At 39.0% G+C, this 27,970-nt stretch overlaps 2 protein-coding genes across 27 annotated transcripts in view; both read right to left on the bottom strand.

Moving 5' to 3' along the window:
- The window catches only part of PPP3CB (protein phosphatase 3 catalytic subunit beta), a 54,581-nt gene extending 32,567 nt beyond the window's left edge, over positions 1-22,014 (bottom strand). For 2 of the 7 annotated variants that reach the window (XM_045083482.1, XM_045083481.1), the window contains exons 1-4: positions 21,845-22,010; positions 6,163-6,363; positions 5,352-5,476; positions 2,145-2,256 (exon numbers count right to left, since the gene is read on the bottom strand). In XM_045083482.1, the coding sequence (XP_044939417.1) occupies positions 2,145-2,256; positions 5,352-5,476; positions 6,163-6,363; positions 21,845-21,929 (523 nt within the window). In that variant the 5' untranslated portion in view covers positions 21,930-22,010. Of the gene's footprint in view, positions 1-2,144; positions 2,257-5,351; positions 5,477-6,162; positions 6,364-21,844 lie in introns of all 7 variants that reach the window. The other 5 variants (XM_045083485.1, XM_045083486.1, XM_045083487.1 and 2 more) reach the window with 5 other exon arrangements.
- A 1,734-nt stretch (positions 22,015-23,748) lies between these two features.
- USP54 (ubiquitin specific peptidase 54) overlaps positions 23,749-27,970 on the bottom strand; it is a 122,740-nt gene continuing 118,518 nt past the window's right edge. For 18 of the 20 annotated variants that reach the window (XM_004769431.3, XM_004769430.3, XM_004769429.3 and 15 more), the window contains 2 exons: positions 27,102-27,288; positions 23,749-25,070 (listed from right to left, as the gene is read on the bottom strand). In XM_004769431.3, the coding sequence (XP_004769488.1) occupies positions 24,511-25,070; positions 27,102-27,288 (747 nt within the window). In that variant the 3' untranslated portion in view covers positions 23,749-24,510. The remainder of the gene's footprint in view (positions 25,071-27,101; positions 27,289-27,970) is intronic. The other 2 variants (XR_006607702.1, XM_013044271.2) reach the window with 2 other exon arrangements.

A 27,970-nucleotide genomic window follows, 5' to 3' on the forward strand; every position in this document is an offset into this window, starting at 1 on the left:
TATGAGAATCAGTAAAAGAGGCAGTATTGGTCTTCCAAGACAAAATATTAGCTGCTTCTAAATTTGGGCATGCAGCAGATCATCATAAAATATTACTTATAATAAATTAAGTCAAATCCCTAAAATCATCTCAACCCTTTACCTTTACAGGCCAAGTAAGGCTAAATTAGAAGTATACTTAGTTTTAATACTTTATTTTATTCTAAGAGTCAGTGACTACTTTGTTATAGGCAGGACTACTACAACATCACAACAAAACCCAAGGTCCACCCAACTAAAAAAAAAAAAGATAAATTTATTCATATATTGGAAGAACAGAGGGGTTCCTCTAGTCTACAATGAATGCTTAAAATGGACAGTGAAGCATGAAGCCAAAATAACACCAGAGAGACAAAACTCCACTAAATCCAACTGTCATTTACGTTTAAGAAGATTATCATACACATCCCTTTGCTCTTTTCTATTATTAAAATTCCTGGCTATTTTACATTTTTGCTGCAATTTTGGTGAGTAGTTTATTAATTATCTAAAGAAAAAAGAGCTTAGTTCCTTTTCCCCTTTTGAATACAGTAACATTCAAATATGAGAAAATCTGGGGCGCCTGGGTGGCTCAGTTCATTAAGCGTCTGCCTTCGGTCACCTGGGATCCAGTCCCATATTGGGGGGGATCCCCGCTCAGTGGGGAGTCTACTTCTCCCTCTCCTTCTGCCCCTCCCCACCTGCTCATGTTCTCTCTCACTCACTCACTCTCAAATAATTTAATTTTAAAAATTAAATTTTTAAAAAGCCACAAAAAGGGGCGCCTGGGTGGCTTAGTGGGTTAAAGCCTCTGCCTTTGGCTCAAGTCGTGATCCCAGGGTCCTGGGATCAAGCCCTGCATCAGGCTCTCTGCTCCGCAGGGAGCCTGCTTCCTCCTCTCTCTCTGCCTGCCTCTCTGCCTACTTGTGATTTCTCTGTCAAATAAATAAAGTCTTATTAAAAAAAAAAAAGCCACAAAAATACGAGAAAAACCTATAACAGCAACCAGAGGTTCTAAACTGGTAGTCTGTTAACTGTTTTCCAGCACTGAGGTTTAATAAAAAATTTAAATTAATTGCTTTTAGGTCAAGTATGCACTTTCCAGGTCTCATCTTTTATTCATTTATTACTTCATTTTTTACTATTTTATTATTTCATTACTTTTATTGTTGTTATTCATAACCTATTCATTTAGGTTACCCACCTGATCCCTGAAGTTATATGACTGTGTTCTCTGCCATTACTCACCACTATATTTTTCTCTTTTTACTGGAAGTCTCTAGTAATATGATCTTTACTGGATCATGTTTGAGTCTCTATAATTCTGAAATTATTTCTATTTTTAGAACTTTAAGAATTATTGTAGTCATGAATATTAACTTAATAAGCATACAGTTAAGAGGTGTGAAAAAAGGTCAAATACTGCTCTATATAATATTCTTGCTTCTGGTTATTAGATTGCCATTGCCACAATAATTTAAGAGAGAAATAGGGTAAACACTGTAGGTTAAGAATTTCAATTCATCAATAGCATGTTTGAAACAATCTGAAATGAGGACAAGATGAATAATTTAAGAATCTTCATGGAAGAGCTTCAATATTGGGGGACAGGGCGCCTGGGTGGCTCAGTGGGTTAAGCCGCTGCCTTCGGCTCAGGTCATGATCTCAGGGTCCTGGGATGGAGTCCCTCTGCTCAGCAGGGAGCCTGCTTCCTCCTCTCTCTCTCTGCCTGCCTCTCTGCCTACTTGTAATCTCTCTCTGTCAAATGAATAAATAAAATCTTTAAAAAAAAAATATTGGGGGACAAAAATCTCCAATGCAACAATTATTTTTTTCCTTTTGGTTTTTATTCTTCCTGTTAGAAAAAAAAAATCACTTAAACATTAAGGCTATATAACCCAAAGCCATTTCTAAATATATTTATAAAATCAAACTTAATAGGAAACCCTGAAATGAAAACATCTGACTAAAACACCATTAAACACTAAAAAACTCTCTAAACAATAATCTTCAAAGTTTTGTATGTTTGGACACAAAATTTTTCTGTTATACTGTAAAGTCTTACTAGCCATAACACTCCACAGGAATACTGAGGAAATGAAAATATTTCTCATGACAGTACTCACATTCCTGCTTAAAGGTAAAATATTCAGTAAGGTGTCTGCATTCATGATTGCCTCGCAGAAGAAATAATGTGCTTGGGTACAGAATCTTCAGGACCCATAAATATAAGACACACTGCAAAAGAAAATGTTTTGAGAAAATTTATCTTTTATTTTTATTTAACTAAGTTGTTTGATTATTTGCTCATTTTCCTCTAACCCTATTGTCCTTACAATCTCTATTACTCTTTACTACCTTTTTCTCTTTGTCCTTTACTAAAATAGAAGCTCCATGAAATCGGGGACTTTGTCATCTTATTCACTTCTCACCCTCCACTCCTAGAAAAGTACCTAAACAGCAGAAACAGAGTAACAAATATCTGTTGAATGAATGACTTAAACTATCTATGTAATTACTTTAGATTTATAGATTGTTTGCTATTAAAAACAATTGGCAGACTGGTGTCCTTCTTAGGTATATCAATAAATAATAATAATGTCAAAAATAATAGCACTGACCATTTATTGAGTACTTACAATGTATCAAGTGACATGTATTTAATACTCCTCGTTTATTCCTCAAACAACCCTATAAAGTACGTAATATAATTTCTATTTTACAAATAAGGAAACTGAAGCAAAGAGTTCAAGTAATTTGTCTGAAATCACAAAACTTTTAAATAATAGAGACGGGATTCCGACCCTCTGATCTTAAGCATTATGCCATCCAGCCCTCTGAAGGCAATAACTTTGTCTTATGTTATTTTGTTGGTTATACTTGCTGCCTTACCTGAAGTAGGTACTTATTACCTAAACTGATCCAAATAAATAAGAAGAATATTAAAGCAAACAGTATAGTAGACACTTTTCTCTAAATAGATTTATGTGTGTGTGTGTGTGTGTTTGAACACATGGTTCAAACTCACAACCTCAAGATCAAGAGCCACACTCTCAACTGAGCCAGCTAGGTACCCCTCTCAATAGATTTAACATAAGAAACTCACATTTTACTTATTTGGTTAAAAAAAAAAAGGAAATCAGGGCACCTAGGTGACTCAGTCAGTTAAGCGTTGGACTCTTGATTTCAGCTCAGGTGGAGACCTCAAGGTCATGGGATAGAAGAACTCCAAGTTGGGCTCCATTTCTGGCATGGAGTCTGCTTGGGATTTTGTCTCCCTCTGTCTCTGGCCTTCCCTCCTCCCCCTACTCCTGTTTGTGCTCTCTCAATAAATAAAATCTTTAAAAAAAAAAAAAAGAGGAAAGATATTTCATACAGAAATTGGCCTGGTTTATAGAATTATAAACAAAAAGGAAACAAACTTTATTTTTAACCAGTTAAGTTATATTAAAATGTGTAACTATTCACACCTACATTTTTTTCACAAGGAACAAAAGAAATTAAGCCAGAGAAATACTAAATTCTACCTTTCTTTTTTGCTTATTTTGATTCTTTATTATTTTCCTTTTCAAAAATAAAATTTATTAAAAGAGTCAGCCACAAAACACTCGAATATAAGGACACAAACACCAATATGCTTAGTTACCAAAAAAACTTTCTAAAATTGTTTATTTTATTGTTTCTGTCAAAGGCCCCTATTTTTTTCATTAAGAGGGGCCATTTTCTGGTTTCCTTGAAGCTTTGAGGAAAGTTTGAGGTATAGTGGTGATGGAACTATAAATAAAGGAAGAAGAACTCAGAGGTAACAAAATTCCTTAGGGAATTTGAGCAGACAGAACACTGAACTCCTTTCCTCACCATGAGTCCTAGTATACCTGAGAAAGGAGGTTAAAAATACTGGAGAAGATATAAACAGGAACCAGCATGGAAATTCACCAGGTAAAGATTCAATTATCTACTGGGAAAGGTGGTTAAGAGTACAGGCTTAGGAGGTGCTTGGATGGCTCAGTTGGCTAAATGATTGATTTCTGATTTCAGCTTAGGTTATGATCTCAAGGTCAGGAGATGGAGCCCCGCATCAGGCTGCAAGCTCCTTGTGGAGTGTGCTGGAGATCCTCTCTCTCCATCTCCCTCTCCCCTCTCCCTTGCTTGCTCTCTCTTTAAAAATAAAAATAAAATCTTAAAAAAAAAGAGTATAGCCTTAGAATAAGACTGGCTGCACTGCTTACTAACAATGTGTCCTTGGGGAAGCTATTTAACTTCTCCAAGCCTCAGTTTCCTCATCTATAAAATGGATAAAATAATAGTACTTATGTCATAGTGTTGTGAGGATTAATGTGTGTTAAGTGCTTAGGATATACTTGGAACACAGTAAATACTCAACACCACAGAAATATCTATTAGTAGAGCTTTCATCCAGCAATTTTACCTCCAAGAATCTGCCCCACAGAAATAATTCAGCAAGTGCGCAAAAATGTATAAATAATCAGACTCATTGAAGCATCATTTGTAATGGAAAAAAATTAAGAATACCTTAAGTGTCTAACAATATTTAACTGTGGCTTATTTATTCAACAGAATACAATGTGGCTATTAAAAATTCTATAAATTTATATATACTGACCTGGAAAGACATCACAGTATAGGGATATATGAAAAAAGTTACAGAACAACATTACAATATGGCTACATTTTCATTTAAAAAAAAGAAAGAGAAATGTCTATATTAAAAAATGCAAATAGTTCTACATTTACTTTTTTTTTTATATATATAATTAGAGAAATAAATGAAGCAAAAAGAACCATGAGCTGTTAAGTAATGATCAACAGGTCATTTTAATGCCTCTTGTTTTTTAAAAGAAATGAATACTTTCACAACACACAAAAGACTTGGGTCTTAATAGCTATAGAAGGTGGAATAAAAGCACTAGGGTTTAAGCCTTAAAAGCATTATAGTATGCTTTATTTAATCAGAAAAAAATCAATTAATCTTTTTTCACATGGGGTAATGCCTTTAGGGGCAAGAGAGAGAAATAGCACTAGGTCCTCAGGGCCACTAGATAACAGGACAATAAAGAACCCTCAGTTTACATATAATTTCTGCTGGGAAAAATGGCAATTATAATTGCATAAACAGAGTAATACAAAGAAAATAAAAGAGTTTGAAAAGCAGAAGAGAATAAGTAGTAGTTTTACCTAAAAACTTCAGAATAGCAGAGGTATTAAAAAGAACCCAATATAGGTAATTTAAGTAACTTATTTTACTAGGAATTAATGGAAATCATCTATGGTAACACTTAAAAGCAAATCAAATGATAGTATATGATTATTACCTCTATACTAAAATAACCTCTGTCCACATAATCACCAAGAAAAAGGTATCGTGTATTAGCAGGTGATCCTCCTACTTCAAAAAGTTTCATCAGATCAAAAAATTGGCCATGGATGTCACCACACACTGAAACAAGAAGATTATTAGATATGAAAAAAAAACCTCTGAAATAACAAATTTTACTTAAATTCTAATTTCTTTTACATAAGAAATAATGTAAATTCTATCAAGAAAAGGTATCAGCAGGAAGTCTTAGTATCTATTAAGAGTCCTAATAGGGATGATGTGTACCCAAGTGTTTATGCGCTCAAGATCTAGAACAAGATATAATCAAAATAATGAAATTTGAAGTCAGTGACAGAATTTTCACCTAAATTTATAAAGCTCCTCTTTAAGAAGCCAAGTGTAGGTCTTAGGATTACAAAATTTATAATGGTGGTAGTAAAATCTCCATCCTAATGCAATACTTTCTATTGACTGCTATGTTACACTGAGGTATTTGCCCCTAATAATTGAAAGCAAAGTAAATAAGAATTTGTTGAATCAAATTGAATTATGGCCAACACAACTGATGAAACCTTCACAAAAGCGAGTTAGACCAACTTCTGCACCCAGGTTACTTAAGATCATGTCTATTCACTGAAAATAGGCAAAAACCAAAAAAATTACAAAAAATTATCTCAAAATTCAAGATAATGTCCTTGTAATATTATTTTAGTATACCATAGATTAAAAAGTAAACAGCCTTAGATCCAAGCAACTAAATAACGGTATAATTAAAAAAATAATATCCAAAACTTAAACAAGTGTACCTGTGATTGGAGCCTCTACTTCTATCATGGTTTTCTCTCTCCGAAGGATGGCAGCACCCTCATTGATAATTCTAAGTGCAATTTCTTCATCTACCCGACCTTCTTTTACTAAGTGGTTCTTCAGAACATCAACCCTGGGTATCCCATCCATATCAAATACTTCTTCAGATGTCAAGCGATGTGTTGGGGGAAAGGGTACAGCTGCAATTGTTTTAATTAATAAAAAATAAATCACTGTTAATACAGTAACATAAAAACTATCAATGGATCTTCGTAAATAAAAGTAAAACCTGAAAAGCTGGAGTTTTTATTTCTTCTTTATTTACTGGATAGAGGTGTTAATATTTTTAAGGGTTTTTTAAAAAGAGTAATCAAATTATACTTTTATTAATCTATGTATAATAACATGTTCTTTGTTGAGAATTATTAGAGAATGTACTGCCTCAAAAATTAAAAGCTCTTTCAGGATAACTAAAGTTTTCTTTAAGCCATAACATTTTTTAGCAGAACTCGCATATCATATTACACAGTCTTTACCTTAATGAAGTACAATAAATGTAAATTTATTACCACATAAGCCTGAATAGGAAGAATTCCCAAATATAAGGTGAACTACCATGTTTCCTAGAAAGTTAAAAGCAATATTTTCTGGCCAACTTGAAAAGAAACTTTTAGAGCTATAGATAAAAGTCAAATACTTATAAAATTTAATTTAGATGCACAGATGCATTTAAAACAACATTAATAAATCATGGTAATTTTGAAATACTGCTTTTCCTCCTACTCCATGAATCACAAACCACCTTCATTCAAAATCTTTATGCACATCTTTGACATCAGGGTATTCCTTATCATTGGAGTCATTTTTGAGTCATCTAACATTCTTTTCAAAGGCAAATCTTCACTTCCATTTGTTTGATACACACTTTTTAAATATACATAAAATGCAATCACTGCAAATTTATCCCAAGCCACAGTTTCCATATATATTAATTACCAACTGTACTCTTTCAAACTGATATTTGTTAAATGGAATGGAAAACTATAAGGTCTATTTTCAATAGTATCTAGCACAATTTTGAGGTCATATGCCTAGGAAAAATTACTATATTAAATTTATTAGATTCCTTTTTCACTGACTCCAACAAGTGACTTTATCATACATTCAAAATCAGTTTGAAGCAGTTTTAGGCTCTTTACGAAAGAGTACTTTGTTTTTCAAAATAAAGAAAAAAATAGAGAAATTTATAGTAGAAATCTATATGCAGACTCAAATTAAGGCAGCTCTCTCTTTTCTGAAATAAAAATTGTTTTAGAAAAAACTCACTTTATATTCAGGCATTCAGTATATAGTATTTTCCTGATGTTTCAGAATCATCACTGTAATAGTCAATTATTATACAGGAGACTGCAAATGTATAGGACCAACTGCTTTTTCTCATTTCAACTTAAACAAAAAAAAACCCTAAAAACAGGAGCCTGGGTTAGAATTATACCGATGACTTTGGGGCACCTGGGTGGCTCAGTTGGTTAAGCCTTGGCTTTCGGCTCAGGTCATGATCTCAGGGTCCTGGGAATCTCTGCTCCCCCGGGGAAGCCTGCTTCTACTCCCTCTCTACCTGCCTCTGCTGCCTACTTGTGATCTCTCTGTGTCAATGAGTAAATACAATCTTTAAAAAAAAAAAAAAGAATTATATCAATGACATGAGAAAGAATAATAAGTAACGATGTTCTAGTTTACCAGGAAAACAAATTAGGAAGAACTTAATACTTCTATTTTTTTTTTTTTAAAGATTTTATTCATCTACTTGACAGAGACCTCTAGTGGGAACACAAGCAAGGGGAGTGGTAGAGGGAGAAGCAATTTCCCGACCAGCAGGGAGCCTGATGCGGTGTTAAGATTCCAGGACCCTGGGATCATGACCTGAGCCGAAGGCAGCCGCTTAACAATTAAGCCACCCAGGCGCCCCAAGAACTCAATACTTTAGAAGTGGGGCACCTGGGTGGCTCAGTCAGTTAAGCGGCTGCCTTCGGCTCAGGTCCTGATCCCAGAGTCCTGGGATCAAGCCCACATTAGGCTCTCTCTGTTCAGCGGGTAGCCTGTGAACCTCTCCCTCTGCCTGCTGCTCCCCCTACTTGTGCTCTCTCTCTCTCTCTGTGTCAAGTAAATAAATAAATAAATAAATAATCTTTTAAAAATATTTTAGAAGTGAAATAAGAATTAAGGCAGAAGGATGTCAACCAATTCTAAAAGGTTTTGAAATCACCAATTCCTCTTGCTTTCTTTGACACTTAGTAAATAAAATCTGAACTTCCTTATTTTCTCATTAGAACATATTAATTTCCACTACTTTTCACCACATTTGGAACAAAGCATTAAAATACACTCTGTTCCCCCAAATATAGTATGTCTACATTCTAATTTAAAAAAAAAAAAAACCTCTGTTAAAGTTATTTTTTTCTCTAGCCAGAGAGTAAATAAACCAAATTTGACCCTATCAGTAAATCAACTGTTTAAAAACTACAGATTTTAGGGGCACCTGGGTGGCTCAGTGGGTTAAAGCCTCTGCCTTCGGCTCAGGTCATGATCCCAGAGTCCTAGGATCGAGCTCCGCATCGGGCTCTCTGCTCAGAGGGAGCCTGCTTCCTCCTCTCTCTCTGCCTGCTTCTCTGCCTATTTGTGATCTCCGTCAAACAAATAAATAAATAAAATCTTAAAAAAAAAAAAAAACCTACAGATTTTAATAACTGATTACTTTGGGACATTATAAAAATGAAAAGGTTAAATATCTCAAGTATGAATTTTTGAGATTAAGATGGAATCATAATTCTCTCAACAGGCCAAGAGAATTTTTTTATCACTCTATTCAGGAAAACAGATACCATTCAAGATGATGCATTTAACATTATGTACACTTTCTAATAACAACACAATTTTACTACTGGCTGAATTCTATTTGAAATATACAACTTCCTAAAAACCCAACTGGGACACCATTCCCCATCCTCTCAACTCAACCAGTCACCAATGTTACTCAATGTTTTCATACAATTTGTGAATGTCCCACTGCAATTCACACTGAGGTGTTTCCACTTTTTAACCAACAACCAGAATGTTTTATTCACCTGAAAAAAAGTATCGCTGCCTTCACGCTCATGGGTAAATCATCTGTAGACCTATGCTTTTCCCCTTCTTCAACTCAAAGCGTGCTTTTTTTCAAGTATGTTATTTATCCATTTGAGGGAGACAGTATGAGTGGAGGAGGGGCACAAGGAGAGGGAGCAGCAGACTCCCCACTGAGCAGGGAGCCCAGAGATCATGACCTCAGAAGGCAGAGGGGTAAATCGTTCAAACAAGTGAGCCACCCAGGCATCCCAAGGCATACTTTTTTTTACATTTCAAAACTAGCTGGGATACATTTTAAGGAATGGATACATTGTGGAAGGATAAAGAACTGCCACCATAAATGAGAGATGAAAACTACATATCAGTGTTGTTCTAACAACACAACACTAAAAGTAGAAAATGAAGTTTCTAAATGATGTGGGAAACAGAGGCAGAAGAAAAATTATTTTATTTCCTTATCCACTGACAAGCCCTTAAAACAGGCAGAGAAACATTCCTCTAGGGACACAAGTGCTTCCACATGGAGCTTTCCTAAGGGCAAAGGGCAATCCTAGCCTGACAGGCCTCTATCCCCAACCAGGATCCTATTAAGTCTACTTCAACAATTCCTTTGAAAACTTTATCTCTAAACCCTTTAAGATAGTGTGATGATCATTCCCAAGTCCACTGATATGTATCAAAAAGGTCTCCAAAAAGGTTTTATTACTGGTAATGAATAACCTTCTTCCCAAACAATGGCTAGCCCCTCAAGATCCAAGAAACCTTGCTTCCAAAATTCCTTAGACTTCTGCCATCCCTAACCCCCTTCCCAACTTACAAGTATATAATGGACCACTCCCTCACAAACCTAGGGCAGCAGCTCTTTCTGCCCACGGGTCCTGTCCCTGTGCTTTAATAAAGCACCATTTTGCACCAAAGACATCTCAAGAACTCTTACTTGTCCATCAGCTCCAAACTCTATGTCATTGAACCTCATCTATATTCTAAGACTTCATCATTAAGAGTACATTTTGGTATGTCAGTACATAAGAAAAGTCATGTGGAAAGATATAAAAGGGAAAAGGGACATCCTCTCTGGAAGTAGGAGAAAGGAGCTGTGGCAGGTGATCTGACCAGGCAAAAGAAAGCCAACCAAATAGGATTTAGCTAATGGAGGTTAATTATTAACCCTGCCGGTCTAGAGAATTAAAAACGTTTTTTTCCTGCACCGGTGGGGCTGGGTCTGTTTGACGTCTGCCTTTGACTCGGGTCAGGATCCCAGCCCAGAGTCCTGGGATCGAGTCCCTTATCAGGCTTCCTGCTTAGTGGGGAGTCTGCTTCTCCTTCTCCCTCTGACTCTACACCCTGCTTGTGCTCTCTCTCAAATAAATAAATAAAATCTTTTGAAAAAAAGTTTTTTCATTAAAAATTAATATTCTCAACTATTACTTTGTTTTGTAATTCCAAAGGCATTTTAAAGTATTCCCATCTATTTTCAGGCTTTTAAATGGTTTTTCTTTTTATTTCTAATTCAACTTCAGTCAATTATTCCTGCTTTTCTAGGATTTTCTTCCTGTATATTTTTTTCTCCTTTTCTTTTTTAAAAGATTCTATTTATTTTTGCATGCACACATGCATGAGACTCAGTCGACATGAGGTGAAGGCAGAGGGAGAAGCACACTCCTGCTGAGCAGGGAGCCCAATGTAAGACTTGATCCCAGACCCTGCGATCATGACCTGAGTGGAAGGTAGACACAACCAACAGAGCCACCCAGGCGCCCTCTCCTTATTTTCAGCCTACTTTTCCTACTCTTCTATATTTGTGATAGGGAAAAAGCAGAACATAAATATATGTAAATATAATGTAAACAGTCAAAAACTAATGTAGCCTAAAAGAAGGATTAGTTGGAATAAGCTAAAGAGCTACAAGATAATCACAAATCACCAAGTTTCCAACACCAGAAAACCTGATTTAGTAATATTCATTTTGATATAACTGTTCTGTTGGAAAATTCCCTTTAACCTAAATTTTGGAATGAAGCGCATATTTGTATAGTAATCAATAACATCCACAAGCTAATTTCATCCAGATTTAATGTAAAGTGGCTTAAAAAAATGTCTATAGGAAGTTTTAATTTAGACAATTGGAAAAATAAATCAGGGATCCATATTGATCAGGGATGGGGGAAGGCCACAGATACTTCTTTTACTACTACTGGGCAAGGGATCCTAGAAAATAACTAAACCTGTACCCCAACTCTAAGCAAAGGCTACAAATTATTAGTCCCATGAGGCCCCCAACACCAAGTGGAGTGCCTGCAACCTACGCCAACTGAAAAACTTTCCTATAAAGTATCAATCAGAAACTTGGGCCTCTCATCATTACCATTATTGGTAACTATCCAAATAAAGTCCCTCCTATCATCTATGTTTCTGTATTTTTCTCTGTACTTCTTTCATACCAGGCCATCTCTGGCAGTTCTCCTTCCCCTCAATCCTTTTCATTTTGAATACCCATTTTATGTTTTTTAACTCAACGCTCTCCCCCTACACACACACACACACACACACACACACACAGACACACACACAGACACACACACACCCTCTTAAGATCTTCATGTAATGCTATCATCTCTCTAGTTTAATTAAATCTTAGCTACCCTGAAGGACAGCATTTTTCAGACACTTTTTTCAAAATGGATGCTGCACATTTTTCCACACTTTACTATTTTCACCAGAGAAGGCTTTGGTCTTGGTGCAGCTCCACATGACCACTTCCAATTCATCACTCCAAAGAAGAAAAAAAGTATCTTCTCCTTTGGGGTTCATGCCTTCCAGCTAATTTATCCTCGTCCCTGCCATCTACTAAACTTCTAGTCAACTCTCACACAAAACTCTGGTTCCTGGCTTCCAAGCCTTCAACAAGCCTTCTCCACTCAAGCCCATCATCAAAGTCCATGTGGGATGATCTATGTAGAACTTAAGAACTGAGATGTTCTGGGGCGCCTGGGTGGCACTGAGTTGGCTTCTAAACTTGGGTGCTTAGTATAAAGTCATCAAAATGGCCCATCAAAATGGCCCAAAATGGCTACTACAAATTCATGGTCTTCACCTTAGTTATGTGCATTTCTCAGCAATCCTATTAAATATTCTCTCACATATTCCTCAGGGGAGATTTCAAGTGGTCTCCTCTTTTTTGAACCCTTCACTCAACCTTATCTCTTACTCGGTTATCAATTTTGTGTCCAATTTCAGAGAAAATTGAGGCTTTCAGACCAAACTTCACTTTCTTGCTCCTCTCCATCCACATCTACACCAGTATGTGTTTTTAAATTTCTCCCCATTTCAGGGAAGAGGTATTCCTCCTGTCCTTTACTAAACACTCTATTTGGTTCCTGCATCCCACTCTCCCAACCTCTTAATTTCAGTCACCCTCCCCATCCCTCCCAAGGTCTTACTGCTTCCTCTGCCTGACTCTCCATTGGGTCTTTCCTTTGAGCATATAAACATACTTACACATCTTTAAGATCTAAAAATCCAAACAAGTAGCCCTGACTCATCCCTGCTTCTGCCATATATATATCCTTTTTGACAATTAAGCTTCTTGAAAGGGTGTTCAAATCTACAATGGGGATCTTCATTTTCTCACTTTTTGTCTATTTTCCTCAGTCCATATTTTTCTGGCTTCTGCTCTATTCCTCCACTGTAACTCTCTCCTCTTTTGGGTTCTTGAAATCACTCACCTGGTCTTTCTTACACTTCACCTGGTCACAGCTGATTGGTCTATTTCATGGGCTTCTAGTCTTTTACCTGATCCTTAAATGCGTGTCCTATGATTCTGTCGTTGGCCCTCTGAACTAGTGATCTCATTCATAACCATAGTTTCAACTAAAATCTACATTTTGAGGACCCTCAAGTAGATTGCTCAGTCTAGATCTCTCCCCTAAACTCCAGATCCTTTGTAAACTATCAAATATCTGTACTTGGATGTTCAATACATATCTCAAACTCATTATGTACAGAATTTAGGGTATGATTTTTCCCTCTAAACCATTACCAATAATTACCCAACTAGGAATTATCCTAGAATTCCCTTTATTCCTCACCCTACATGGCCAATAAGTCCTATATAATTCTCTGATCTGTTCCTTTGGTCCTGAGACACTGAGTAAAGATATTTTCCCCTAGAATTACACAATCTTTCAAATTTTGCCTACTCTACTACAGTCAGTATATTCTTTCTAAAATTCAAATCTTAACCTTCTCTTGTTTCAGAACTGGCTTGAGTATACAAAATCCTAATTCTTTATCTTCAGATGGCATGCAAGATCCCTTGTAATCTGAACCTTGCCTACATTTTCAACCCTCATCTTGTCACTACCTCACATTCCAGATACTTTCTATACTCCAGAAACTTTATTTTCGTTTTTTAAATTATATCATTTTTTAAAAATCTCTCTACTTTTTCATGCCCTGTTTGGGGGTACACTATTACCATTTTTTCTTTTAATTAACTTCTTGTCCTTAAACCTCATTTCAGTGTTCCGAATCTTGAAAACTTTTCCTCATGTTCTCAGACTAAGTTAATGGTGTCCCTTCCATTGTGGTCCTATATCATAGCCTATAATCCACATCTATATCATGGCACTTACTAATTGCACTGTAAAAATATCTCCCCCATGTGCTTATGAACTCTTTGAAAGGAGGGAGCTATGTCTTTCATCACCACATATCTGGGGATTAGAACATTGCTATTAATCAATATTTACTGAATTAATGATATAGTTTCTAAAACACTTGTATATCTGGACACTAATTTATATAGCAATGACAATATATTTATACTGTTTTATTTGCAGTTTACAAAGTATGTACTTTGACATACATAAACCTATAAGATTTTCAGAGGCATCCTGGAAGTTTGGTAGGGCAGGTTTTATCCCCATTTCATAAATGGGATAAGAGGTTCAGAAAACTTGGGGCACCTGGGTAGCTCAGTGGGTTAAGCCTCTGCCTTCAGCTCAGGTCATGATCCCAGGGTCCTGGGATGGAGCCCCTAATCAGGCTCTCTGCTGGGCGGGGAGCCTGCTTCCTACTCTCTCTCGGCCTGCCTCTCTGCCTACTTGTGATCTATCCCCCCGGGCCCTGCGTCAAATAAATAAATAAATAAAGGTTCAGAGAACTTAAATGGCTTTCTCAAGGTGTTTCAACTAGTAAGGGGTAGAACCATGGTTGAAATTGAGGTCTTCAGAATACTACTCCAATACAATCTGTCTTATACCAACAAAATGACAATGTCTTCTGGCTCAAAGAGTCATCAAAAGTTTCCTCATCATGAAAATGGGTATAATCCCATTCTGGTGCCATGCATTGACCACATGCTCTTAAAAAAAAAAAAAAAAAAAAAAAAGATTCAATAAATCCTACAGTACAGTTCTCAAAATTTCAAGGTATCCCTTGGGATCCTTTTAATCTGTGGTGGTTATTTAATATAGTACCTTTCCCTCAAAATTGGTTCCCCTTCATGTCTTATTTTTGACATGGTTATCACCTCTCTCTCACTGGAACTTGAAATTTTGGTGTTATTGTTCTCTTCCAAGACTCCAAGTCCTACTGATTCTTCAAATTTTCTTCATTTTCTTACCTCTCCATTGCTGCAATGCTAGTTCAAGTACTTATTGCTTTGTGTACTAAAAAAAATCTAACAAAAAAAAAAAAAAAAAAAAAACGAACTCAGTTCTATTTTCCCTCCCTCTTGTTTGTACAAAACACTGCCAGATTAACCTATTCAAAACTTTGGGGTAGTTTCTTAAGAACTAAAAAATAAAGGTGGGGGGGTAGCCACAAACGCATTTCCAAGATCCTTCCCTCTTTGACCATTTCAGTCTTTTACATTTCTTTCCAATCTTTGCCTCTAACTACAATTGCTCAATTTAATCAATCCCTAAAGCAAAATTAGTATGATCATTTCCTTAAAAAGTTTTGGTCTTCTACTTGTTAGCATACCCAATAACTGATCCAATATATCTACTTTTCTAAAAAAAATTTAAAGAGAGAGCGAGCACGATCGAGAGAGCATGCGCCCATCCATGGGGAAAAGCAGCAGAGGGAGAGGGAGAAGCACGCTCCCCGGTGAGCAGGGAGCTCCTTGCTGGGCTTGATCTCAGGACCCCAGGATCATGACCTAAGCCGAAGGCAGATACCTAACCAACTGAGCCACCCAGGCACCCCAATATATCTACTTCTAAAATTATTCAGAATTTGTGTCATATATGGTTTCTCTCTTTCCCTTAATGCATGCTTTGGTCATTCTGCACTTGGACTACTTTGGTCCTAAGATGCTGAATAAGGACTCCCCCCCACCTAGAATTACTACAATCTTTTCAATTTTGCCCACTCTACAACACTCAGAATTCTCTCGCTAAAATTTAATAATTAATCCTTCACCCTGATTTAAGTCTCTCCCCTTCTAATATTTTGTTCTATATAATACCATGTTACATTTGGGTCAATCTTCTATTTCAAAACCTTCAATAAATATGATGATGGCTACCACTGGTTAATTTAAGAAAAGGTTAATATAACCTAGGAAATAAATATATCAAATGCAAAGGAAAGTCACAGTGTGTGTACTAAAATGAACATACACACAATACAGACAATGCCCTCTAAGTGAGAAGGTGGATTCTTATACTAAGACTAACAGATTCAGTAAGTGCAAGAGACAATCATGTGCCATGCTATGCACTGAGGTACATACTTTACATGGACCATCACCATTAATCCTTCAAAAACCCTGAAAAATACTTTATTAATTCAATTTTACCAATGAGAACACTGAAGGTTGGTGATATTAAATATCTTGTCCACAGTGAAAAGGTTATTAAGGTAACCTAGGATTCAAACCTAGACAATTGAACTCCAAAGCCTCTTCATCATCCAGAGGCTATACTGCTTGAGAGCTTTAGTTTCAGCTCCTCAACTTAGTGTACCAAAGATGGTTTCTAACGTCATCTCCTGCCACTCAACAGCCAAGCATTTACACACTACTGTCACACAATTTCAAGCTTTTTTCCCAAACTCCATCCATGCCTTTCTGCTGCTGTTTTCTCTATTCCAGTCCTACCTTCTGTTAGCAAAAATTCTACTCACCCTTCAAGCCCTACCTCAAAGCATAATCCTCTCACTGATGCTTTCTCTCCAAATAAGAAAAAGTCAACTTCTTCTTTACAGTTCCAATAGCACTTCATACATACCTTGTTATATTATTTAGTTGCAATAATGCCTCCCCCACTAGACTGCCAGCACTCCAAGACAATCTTACTTAATTATATCTAATTCAATTGTGTCTCCTCAATGCCTATTATGCTTTGGTACAAAGCAGGTACTCAGTAAATGTTGCACATAGATGGTCACAATCCTCTGGCTATTTAAATCCTACCCTTCCTTCAAGATCTCCTTCTTCCTTATATAAACTCTTGTTAGACTATTCCACTCCAGAGTCATCAGTACCTCCTTTAAACTCCCTTACTGGCTCAGTCACTTATCTGGCAATTATTAATGGCACCCACCCTTATGACATATACAAATAACTTTTCATGAATACTTTTTTCTCCAAGGACTAAGACGGTTTTTCTTTTTCTTTTAGAAGATTTTATTTATTTGACACAGAAAGACACAGCAAGAGAGGGAACACAAGTGGGGTGAATGGGAGAGGGAGAAGCAGGTTTCCTGCAGAGCAGGGAGCTCAATGTGGAACTCGATCCCAGGACCTGGGATCATGACCTGAGCCAAAGGCAGATGCTTAACGACTGAGGCACCCAGGTGCCCCTCATTTTTTTATACTTCTGTTGTCTCCCTACAGTTTTTAGCATACAGCAGGCATTTAATAAATATTTGCTATTTGATTACTATGATGTTCCAAAATAAATATTACATAACATAGAAGGATGCCCAATTATCTTCACTTAATTTTATCTGTGTATAAATAAACATTTTTATGATAAAATGAAGTCATATGATTGGTACTAAAATACACCTCATTTAATAAATCAAGATTCTTTTCATCAAACGTTTCCTAATAGCTCTTGCTAATTCATTCAATAACTGCAATCTAAAGCTTTTGCCTTACTACTGAGCAGCTATATTCCTTCCTTGGCATTTTCCTTCTAAGATGACTTGTTACCACAATGTTCTCTCTCCTTCCCTTCCTCTCTCCATCTCTTTCTGTCTCTCTCATATACACACTCTCACAGACACTATTTTCTCTGTTCCTTTGCTTTCTCTAGGACACATGGTACTGAAGATTTATTTTAGAATGCTTAACAGTTTAATGGGGGTGGAAGGAAAAAAGAAAAATCATTTTCAAGAGTTATCTTTTTAGACAGGTAAGTCCACAAAATACATTTAGTAAACAAAAAATTAAAATTCAAGTTGCTTTAAAATATGATGAAATAGAACTAGCAAGAAACACTGAAGTAGCCATGTGACCCAAAGACCTATGTGGGTCATCTAACAATCTGTAATGAAAATAAGCAATCCTAATAAAGCTATCTAGTGGAAAACACTTGAGCCAAATGACCTCAGACTTATAAGCAGGGCAGCTGGCAAGAGAACAGAAATGAACTGCAAAGCTGCCTATTTGAAATATATCAGCTTAAAAACTTAACACACACACACACTCTCTTCAGCACTTTGGTTCAATCTGAAAGTCTGATAATTTAAGAGATAAGGTTAATATAACCTAGGAAATAAAGAAACTATACTGAATACAAAGGAAAGTCACAGTGTGCATACTAAAATGAACATATACGGTATAGACAATGCTCTCTAAATGATAAAGGTGGATTCTTTTATCAAGACTAACAGATTCAATGATCTCAAGAGACAATACAGTTTTACAAATCTGAGACCACATCTATATAGAAAGTATATTTTTAAAGTATCTGGAAATAAAAGGTAGGGTAGTATCTGGACAATTCAAGTCAAGTAAATTGGGGAGGGAGGGAGCGAGCAATATATATAAATTCAGGGTTTTATGCTTTAATTACCCATAGCAATTTTGCTGATGTGGCAGTTAAGGCACTCATGCAGATACAATTAGCCCTTTTTCTTTGTTTGCTTTTTCTTATTTCCAACTTATCTTAGTGGAAGAATAGAAAAATGTATAATGGGAAATACTTAAGAGGGCATACTATCTCACCTAAACCACTGGGCTACAGCAACTTTCAAACACAAGAATTTTACCTAAGCCAGCAACAGCTGGAGTAGGCTCAGAAATAAAATTGGTGGGGAGCCTGGGTGGTTCTGCCTTCCACTCAGGTCATGATCCTGGGGTCCTGGGATCAAACCCGGCATCAATCCCATTTTCAGCGGGGAGTCTGCTCATCCCCCTCCTTCTGTCCCTACCCTCCCATGCTTTCTTGCTCTCTAATAAATACAATCTGGAAAAAAAAAAAAAGAAATTGCTTTCACTAGCCAGGAAACCTAATCACCCATAATCAGCAATATGGAATCACCATTAATAATTTTTTTTTTAAGATTTATTTATTTATTTATTTGTCAGAGAGAGAGCGAGAGCGAGCACAGGCAGGCAGAGTGGAAGGCAGAGTCAGAGGGAGAAGCAGGCTCCCTGCGGAGCAAGGAGCCCGATGTGGGACTCGATCCCAGGACACTGGGATCATGACCTGAGCCGAAGGCAGCTGCTCAACCAACTGAGCCACCCAGGCGTCCCTCACCATTAATAATTTTAATGTCAGTGAAAAGCTAATTAAATTAATACATGAATCACCTACAATATTCCAAGATTTCAAACTTCATATGAACTTTAGACACATGAATTAAACACAGAAAGATCTACAGCCCTTTTGAAACTATCATGACCATAAAATACAGGCCTTCTGACTAAAAAGTATAAAAGTATAAAATTTAGAAACAAGGAAAAGGTTCAGGGAATAAAAGACTACTTGTATTCAATACCAACAATGGCCTCCATGATATTACTACTATGAAATGATACAGATACAAAATTAGCACATACTAAACTTACAAGATTTTCGTAAGTTGAACTTAAGTTTAAGGAGCACTGTGGTCATGTATGTTCTGACAAGAGTGTTCTCTATCATCAAATATAACATGATTGTACAATTATTCAAAGAAGGTAGGCGAGAACCCTGAAGATGAAATCCAAAACCAGATTTCTGTATAAAAGGTGTATTTCTCATTAATTTCTGAGGAAGCCAGAATGGAGACTCCATGAGCCGTGCAAACCAGTCTGTTGCCACCATCTCTAAACATGTGATCCTTATCAGGCATTCCAGCTGCTAACAAATTCCATAAAGAAATGAAAGTTGTCTTGGTGAAGAATATAATAAGCACATGAGATGCTACTTCTATGAGCTCTATTTAACTATAATTTTCTACACCAACAAGATCCTTTCCTATTTACCTAAATCAAATGACTTTTATTCCATATCAATAATCTACAAATGTGACCATCTTGGATTCACAACTCACCCTTAAGGGAATATGCCTTATGTTTGGAATCTTATTTTTACTGTATTAAAGCAGTACAATACAGAAAAACATTATCATATATATGACAAAAAACCAAGAAGATTCACAAGCATAAGGAGAGCACAAAGTTGCTCGGGAATGTGACTAGTTGTCCTATCTAATAGTAAGGTGAAAAGTACCTCCGGGCATGAAAATACAACATGAATATAGTCAGAAAATGAAGAGGCAGCCCATGTCTCTGTTCCCCAATCCCCACAGAACTTCAGGGATTTCATGTTAGGACAACCAGTCTGAACTACCAATCTTTTTTTTTTTTCTCCCCCCTTCTCTTTTTATAAAGATTTATCAGGACAAGGATTCCATAAACTCTTTATTCAGCTCATTCCAAGGCCTGGTCCAACTGGATATACTACTAACTTTTAAAAATGGTCTACACAAGCCTGGATACAGATCAGGGTTGTTATTATTAAAGGAGGCTCAAATTGAAAAATTAAAATAGGGGCGCCTGGGTGGCTCAGTGTATTAACTCCTCTACCTTTGGCTCAGGTCATGATCCCAGGGTCCTAGGATGGAGCTCCACATAGGGCTCTCTGCTCGAAAGGGAACCTGCTTCCCTTCCTCTCTCTCTGCCTACTTGTGATCTCTGTCTGTCAAATAAATAAATAAAATCTTTAAAAAAATAAAATAAATTAAAAAAAATTTTTTTTAGTTAAAATAGGGGCGCCTGGGTGGCTCAGTGAGTTAAGCCTCTGCTTTTGGCTGGGGTCATGATCTCAGGGTCCTGGGATCCAGCCCTACATCCGCTCTCTGCTCAGCAGGGGGCCTGCTTCCCCCTCTCTCTCTGCCTGCCTCTGCCTGCTTGTGATCTTTCTGTCAAATAAATAAATAAAATCTTAAATAAAATAAAAGTTAAAATAAAAAACACAAAGGAAAAGGCTTTCTTGTTTTTAAGTATTTTAATAGAAACATACCTGGTCAAATTTCAAAAACTGGACTAACAGTGTTTAAACATTGTGCCAGTATATTTGAGAAGCTGAATGAAAACAGGAAGTATCTGGCCTTCCAAAAGAAACGTAATACAACATAGAAAACTTTATTCTAAAATGATGTCAATTTATTGACCAAGCTACACAGTAAAGAATAACCATTTCAGATTGTTTTTCACCTCCACATCGGTGTTTCAAGTTGATGGCTCTGTGAGAGCATGGAAATCTTAAGCAACAATTTCCCCTCAGTATTCTATTTTAAATTAATCTGCTGATCCGCTGTGGGTATACATAAATTCTGTCCCAGCTGAGAAATATTTAATTTTTTCTTCTATGGGTGTTTGTTTGCAAGGTGAGGGGTAACCCCTTTTGGCCTTTGACCAGTGTTGGCCGGTTTTCTAAGTAAAGGGTTTTTTCTATCCACAAGCCGTTTTCCTTTTATGCTGCCTTATTTCCATCTATTCGGCACTTAAAAGCCGGGTCCCCCAAATCCTGCCTGTCTCTTCACCCTTGTCCAATCCCACATGGTTCCCCCAGTTTCCGCGTGGAGTGACACCTGAGGGCCAAGCGCGAACCCCTGCGGCTGGCGCTAACTAGGCGCGAATCGGGCTGACGGCTGTCACTGGGGAGCAGGCGTGGGCCAAAGCCGAGGTGATTTCTGACTGCTCATCGCCCGGCCCCGCGTGGCTGAAGGTCTCCAAGCCCCCTCGGTCCGCCCAGGGAAGCCAGGCGTGCAGCTGTCGCCGGGCAGGAAGCTAATCGCGGCCTCTGGGCCGTTTTGACAGGCCCAGGAGAAAAAAAGAAAAGGGCTCAAAGCGGCTAGGAGACTCACCCCTAAGGCTAGAAGACCACAAGAGCGAAACCCCGGTCTCGGGCCTTAAGGCATGAGACCGTGGAGCCACCGCTACCGAATCAGCCCAGCCCAGCAGGGGCCCGCCCAGGGGCCACTCCCCAAGGGAGACAGCCAGTCACTCGCCCGCCCTTCCGGGCCCGCTCCGGAGGGGACGGTCTCCCGCCCGCCCTCACACACAGCTCCTCAGGCCAGGCCCCCAGGGCTTCGTCCACCTCTCACCTTTGACGACGCGGTCAGCCCCGGGAGGGGGCGGCGGGGGCGGGGGTGGGGGCGGTGCAGCCCGGGCCGGCTCCGGGGCGGCCATGCTGGGCCCGGGGCTCGGCTAGGCGCTGGGCCGGGCGGGGTTGGGGGCGGGGGCGGCGGCTACCAGAGCCAAGCGGCGGCGCCGCCGGGGAACATGGCGGACCCTTTCCCTACAGAGGGGCTAAGACCGGCATGCACCGCGCTTTGCGGGGGCGGGGGCGGGGCAGACTCTAGGGACCTGGGCAAAATTACTGAGGCTGGGAGAGAAACAGGACGAGGCCAAGGGATCAGGTTAAAATTCTGGGCAGGCAGAAACAATAGAGAGTGAAGAGGGCGGACTATATCTATTGCTAGTAGCTGCATTGAATTAAGTGCTAGGAAACGTAACACTGGTTCTCTTGGAGCTCCCGATATGATGGGGAGACTTAAACCTTAGAATCTACTAGTAGAGAAAAAAATGTATAACAGTTTGGCTACCAAATCTGGGTACTTTGGTTGATAATGGACCGGAAAATAGACAAGGCACTGCAGGTTCTAGAGAGAAGTGACTGTTCAAAATGGAGTTTGAGAAGCTGGCCCTTCTGTTTGGAGCCTGGAACTGTCAAGAGTCTGAAGGTACAGAATTAAAATATAGGTAGAGCAGAATAGGCTCCAAAATCAAAAGTAGGTAAGGGGAAAGGAAGGGATGACACCAAGAGATGTTCAAAGTGTACAGAATTCACCTGAAAAGGACACAGCCTGCCTCTCGATCCACTCAGAAAACAGAGATTTGGAAGGCAGAGGAGTATATAGAGAATTGGAAATTGGAAATTTGTTTCTTATAATACTTCACATGATACTTCTGTGCACATACAAAATCTGAGCCCAGCTGAGAAACTTTATAGAGATGGACCTTCATGGGAAAAGGGATGGTGGGACAAGAACTAACTGATGGTTTAATCAACAATTATTAGAAGGTGTGTGTATGACAGTAAGAGATGTACTGAATCGTGGACAGAGGCCAGTGTATCCACTAAGATCTATGTCTTGATGGCATAGGATCCAAGTGGGGTGAGAAATTCCTGCCCATCTTCCTGATGAATACTAAATGTACTCAAAATCTGCTTACAATGGAGGATGTTAAGCAGTGGTCCAAAGGCCTCAAAGAAAAACATTCTACCTCTTCTTTCGGTCAATCTTAATGATTTGAGGTAAAAGAGGAGTAAAAGGTAAAAGAGGAGGTTAAGTGTCCAAAGGGTATTCTTTGCAAAGGGAGCCCACAAAATATCTTTTAGAGGGAGAATTTGGGAGTGAGGCAGAGGTGAAAATGGACCTTTCTGAGCAATAGTTATTCCACTTCACTGTCAACAACCACCTGTTTCAAAGATGTGAGAACCACCAGAGAAGTGCAGAAATTCCACAATGCAGGCAAGGGGAGGGGCAGCCATGGGAAGAGAACAAGGAAGGGATAGGAGGCATCTCACAAACTTGTACATAGATCAGGAGTGAGTTTCTAAGAGGATCTGAATCCCAAGAAAATCACCCTAAGGAGGAAAGGAGGAAGTATGTAATATACTGAGGGCCTTTAAGCTGGAAAGGAATAAGAAATATACTAGCAGCAGTAATAACAAGGAAAGTCACTCCACTTTAGGGGCCCATTGAATCCTACCGTCAGTATATTTCCTTCAATTATCCTTAAAACTATTTAGCTCCTCACCTTCATCAAAAGCCACACTCACACTCACGCTTACATATACATGTATGTTTGTGCCATGGCTCTCTCTTTGGGAGCCCCAGGCCACTGGGAATTTTTATTTTTTGCTTCTTCAGGCCTTCCCCCCACCCCCAATATAAAAGAGCAAGAGCATACAAAAGGCGTTAAATAGACAAATGACAAGGAATTAAATACAACTATCTTAAAGATTTATTAATGAAAAATACTTTACAAAAACAGTATGTTTGGCCCTAAAATAGTTTAGCTGACTCTGAGGGTTTACAACAGTGACTGAGCAAGTGGCAGTAATGGCTCTGCTGCTGAGGACAGGAAGGTGTGTTAGTGTGCCTGACTCCATCTGTTCAGAAGGACAAGTGTTAATGTTGGCAGCTCTGAATTCTAGGCCTAAGGTTTGGGGGGACAGGGAAGGCTGACAGCCCATAATACCTGGCAGGTAGGCTTCCCTGAATGATATGGTCAGTACCATGACCACACAGCTACATGCCCCTCCAAGGATGGGGTATGGGGAAGACAGAAGGTCAGGTAATACGGATAGGTGGGTAAAACAAAGAACAGAAGTTGGCAGTATAGTAGGGAAAAGAGGATGAAGGCTCAGGTGCATGTGGGGGCATAAAGGATCCAGGAATAAAATGGTGGCCCTAAAACCCTAAGGAATGGCTAGTGTCCAGGGTAATATGGATTCATCTTTAAAGTGGCTCAAATAAAACCCTAAACAGCAGTTGCTTCCTTTTGCTAGGTGAATGGAAATTGGAATTTCAAATATTCCCCTCAAGAAGCCAGGTCTTATTAGGGGTTCCAGTTATCCCTAGGAGAAACTGCCAGCTCTATGTTGAGATGAGACTAGCAGAACCTTGGAGGGATGCGTGCTAACTCCACAGTACAGTCTAATGGAGAAAGCTGTGGCTCCAGGAAAGGAAAGAGGTAACCCTTACCACCTATTGTGCTGCAGGGCCCTTGCCCTTATCTGTTCTCTTCCAGGAGCATCCGCTAGAACAAACAGAAACTCCTCTCCCCCTGTCCTCCTGGGCCCAGACTGCGGGGCATAACTGGTTTGCCTCCAGTCATCATCTGGGGGCATATCTACTCTTCGAGGACCAGGGACTCGAGAATCAGGAACAGGACCCAAATTCCAAGTTGACCTCAGGGGTACATGAAGACTGCTTGATGGTGGAGACACAGGGTAAACAATGGGAGGGTGAGAGGAAGAATGGAAAATATCCCCCCAGGACTGAGCATGAGGAACCTGAAGGCCCTGGCGTCTTTCTGGTAGTGTGGCAGTGTGTGTCAGCTGAGGCTTGCACCCTGGAGTACTCAGGAATCTGGCCCCAATATGCTGGTTGGTGTCTGACCATGGCCCCCAGGAGGCATCTGTTCTGGAACGATGGGGGAGACTCTGGTAGTTCAGAGTTCTTCCTGTGTACTTGACCCCCTGGCAAGTTTCACCCCTGTCACACACAGCCAGAAACTGCTGGACACTCCTCGAAGTTCCTGGGAAGAGAAAAAGAAACCAAAGATAAAGCATCTTCAGTAAACCATTCTCCTTCCCAAAGGACATTCCTGACTATTCCTCTCAACTCCCTATAGCCATAAGAGCATACACATATGGGAAAGAAGAAGTCTAGCTCTGCTTTTAACTTCATTTTTAAAAATTGTTAGGGGAGCCTGGGTGGCTCAGTTGGTTATGCTCAGGTCATGATCCCAGGATCCTGGGATCAGCCCTACATCGGGGCTCCCTCCTCAGTGGGTAACCCGCTTCTCCATCTCCCTCTGCCTGCTGCTCTGCCTGCTTGTGCTTTCTTGCTTTCTCTCTCTCAAATAAATAAATAAAATCTTTTTTAAAAATTCTTAATATACATCAAAATCAAGTCTCTCACATCCAACCTGGGCAAATGTTGTCATAACTTCTATCTCACTCTACTATAATTCTTCCTCCACCCCCCGAAGAACGGCTCCCTAATATTACAAATATATAACTCACTATAACAACTCTACTTTTAGAGCCACCACTCCAAAACATCACTCTGCTTTTCTTAATATGTACTTTTACTCCAGTTAATCTGTTTCTGCTCACATTCTTGCTCAGTCCCTGAGATCTCTGTTTTTGTTCACACTACTCCTACCACATACACAGTATGGAATGCCTTTTCTATACATTAGTTCCCCTTTACTTAAATGAAACAAAATACATAATCTTAAAAAGTCACTTCTATTTTTTTTTTTTAAAGTAGGCTCCACACCCAGCATGGAAGGCAATGCAGGGGTTGAACTCATGACCTGGAGATCAAGACCTGAGCTGAAAACAAGAGTTGGAACGCCCAACTGCCTGAGCCACCCAGGCACCCAACAACAACAACAAAAATAGAGAGAGAGAGAGAGAGAGAAAAAGAAAGAAAAATCACTTATAAAAAATACTTTCGATTCTTTATTTTATAACCCATCAACATCCTTAGTTCCTTAGTATACTCCTGTATGTATGTATATCCTGATTATTACAGCTCTGAGCTCTTTAAGAACAGAGAGCTGCCTTCTTTCTCCCCTATGTTCACCATAGCATTTAGTCCAGAATAGGCTACACTAAATGTTGCCTAATGGGATAGATGCCCATAACAATTGCCAAACACAGGGGACTATCTGGCTGCTCCACTGAGTAACAGGAAGTTCATCTATCCAGAACGCCTGCTTATCCAAACCTCCCTAAAATGTGGACACATACCTAGAATACAAATCTTACCTTTGGTTCTAGAACCACTACCACACCCTGCCCCAGGGCATTTACCTCTGTAAGCTAGGGTTTCTCAATCTCAACACTACTGATACTTTGAGCTGATACTACTTTTTTGGGGGGGGGGTGGTCATAGAGGTAAACTGGCCTGTGCACTGTAGGATATTTAGCAGCATCCCTGGCTTCCACTCATTGGATGCCAGTAGTACTTTCCCTTTCCCACTTAGAATCCCTGCTTTAAGTAGACTCAGCCTCTTCGTGAGAAAGAAACATAGCAAATCTTACTACAGAGGGTGAAAGAAAGCCAGAAGGATGCCATCCACCTTTCCCAAGATTGTCTGGGTCTGCATATACCACATAGGTATTCCATATACAAGGTGTTTCCAGGTCTCCCATTTACTCCTTGTCCTTCTAGACTATCCCTCAGCTGAGACTCAGGGGATAGTAGGAGAGAAACTAGCTAATAGAGATGACACTTTCTGTTTTGGGAAGATGCTAAAGACTCGATATTAACTCCTCTTGGTTGTTTAAAAGCTTGTCTTATCACGATAGACCCTGTTCATTCTCTTGGGTAGTTAGACTAAGGATCTACAGCAGCCAACCATATTAACTGAGTAATGATTCAATCACAATTCATCTTGACCAATGTTTGATCTTAAAGTGGTAATTCATATCCCTTTACTACCTACCTTGGGACTCCACCCTGCCCCCATATGTGTACTGATTTTATCTTTCTGGGTTGTCTCTAGAAAGGTACCACATTATGGCACATGATAATTAGATTTGGGGAGAGTTACCTGGGGGACTATGGGGATCCCCTGCCATGCTGGGCATCAAGACATCTGGGGACAGGAACTGTGGTTGGGGTGGGTACATTTGGGGACCAAGGAGAAACACAGGAGGGTCATGGATGACAGGGAGGGAAGAGGAGCTGGAACAACGGTGCCCGGTTTCCAAAGGCTTTTTCCTCGCGTTTGATGAATCCTTATAGTGAGACAAGACAAAAAACAAAAAAACATAAAGATGAGGATTAACACACAGTCGGATATGGTTGGGTAAACACAGTGAGGCAAGCAGGGAGAGATGGAGGGAACTGGAGTACCAATATGCCTAGCTCTAGAGAGGGACCCAATTTACTCAGTCACTCTTTCCATCAACCCCTCTAGGAATATCCCTAGACGGCTAGGAACTGGAGACATGGAACTGCAGATCCTCTTCCATTAACCTGTCTCTCTCATAGCCCTCATCTTCCCAACCCTACCATCTAGGTCTTTGGCAAACTCTTTAATGCTAACACTAGAATCAGGTTGAGATAGAAATTTTAAAATAGAGAAATAAGAAAGAGAAAAGAAAAATCAGAAAGCCCAAGACTGAAAAAGAAAATTCTGTACACTTTAAATACTGGGAACTAAAAATGTATCTCCCTAAATGTATAATCAGGAATTCTACTACTCCACCTTCTCTCCTGTCACTGCTACACTCCAGTCTTCTGCCACTCAAGTTTGTAATCACTGATGCTTGTGTCCTGTTCTGTACTCCACTCATCTCATTTTCGTGGCAAAGTCTCAGAAATATCCCCTTTAACACTTAAAACACTAATATGTCCAAAATCAAACCAACATCCTTCCAAGCTGCACCTCCTGGTACCACATTTTCCTAAGTCACC

This window comes from Mustela putorius, unplaced genomic scaffold (assembly GCF_011764305.1).
Source record: "Mustela putorius furo isolate JIRA1106 unplaced genomic scaffold, ASM1176430v1.1 tig00000698_pilon_pilon_pilon, whole genome shotgun sequence".
In the NCBI taxonomy this organism is placed as follows: domain Eukaryota; kingdom Metazoa; phylum Chordata; class Mammalia; order Carnivora; family Mustelidae; genus Mustela; species Mustela putorius.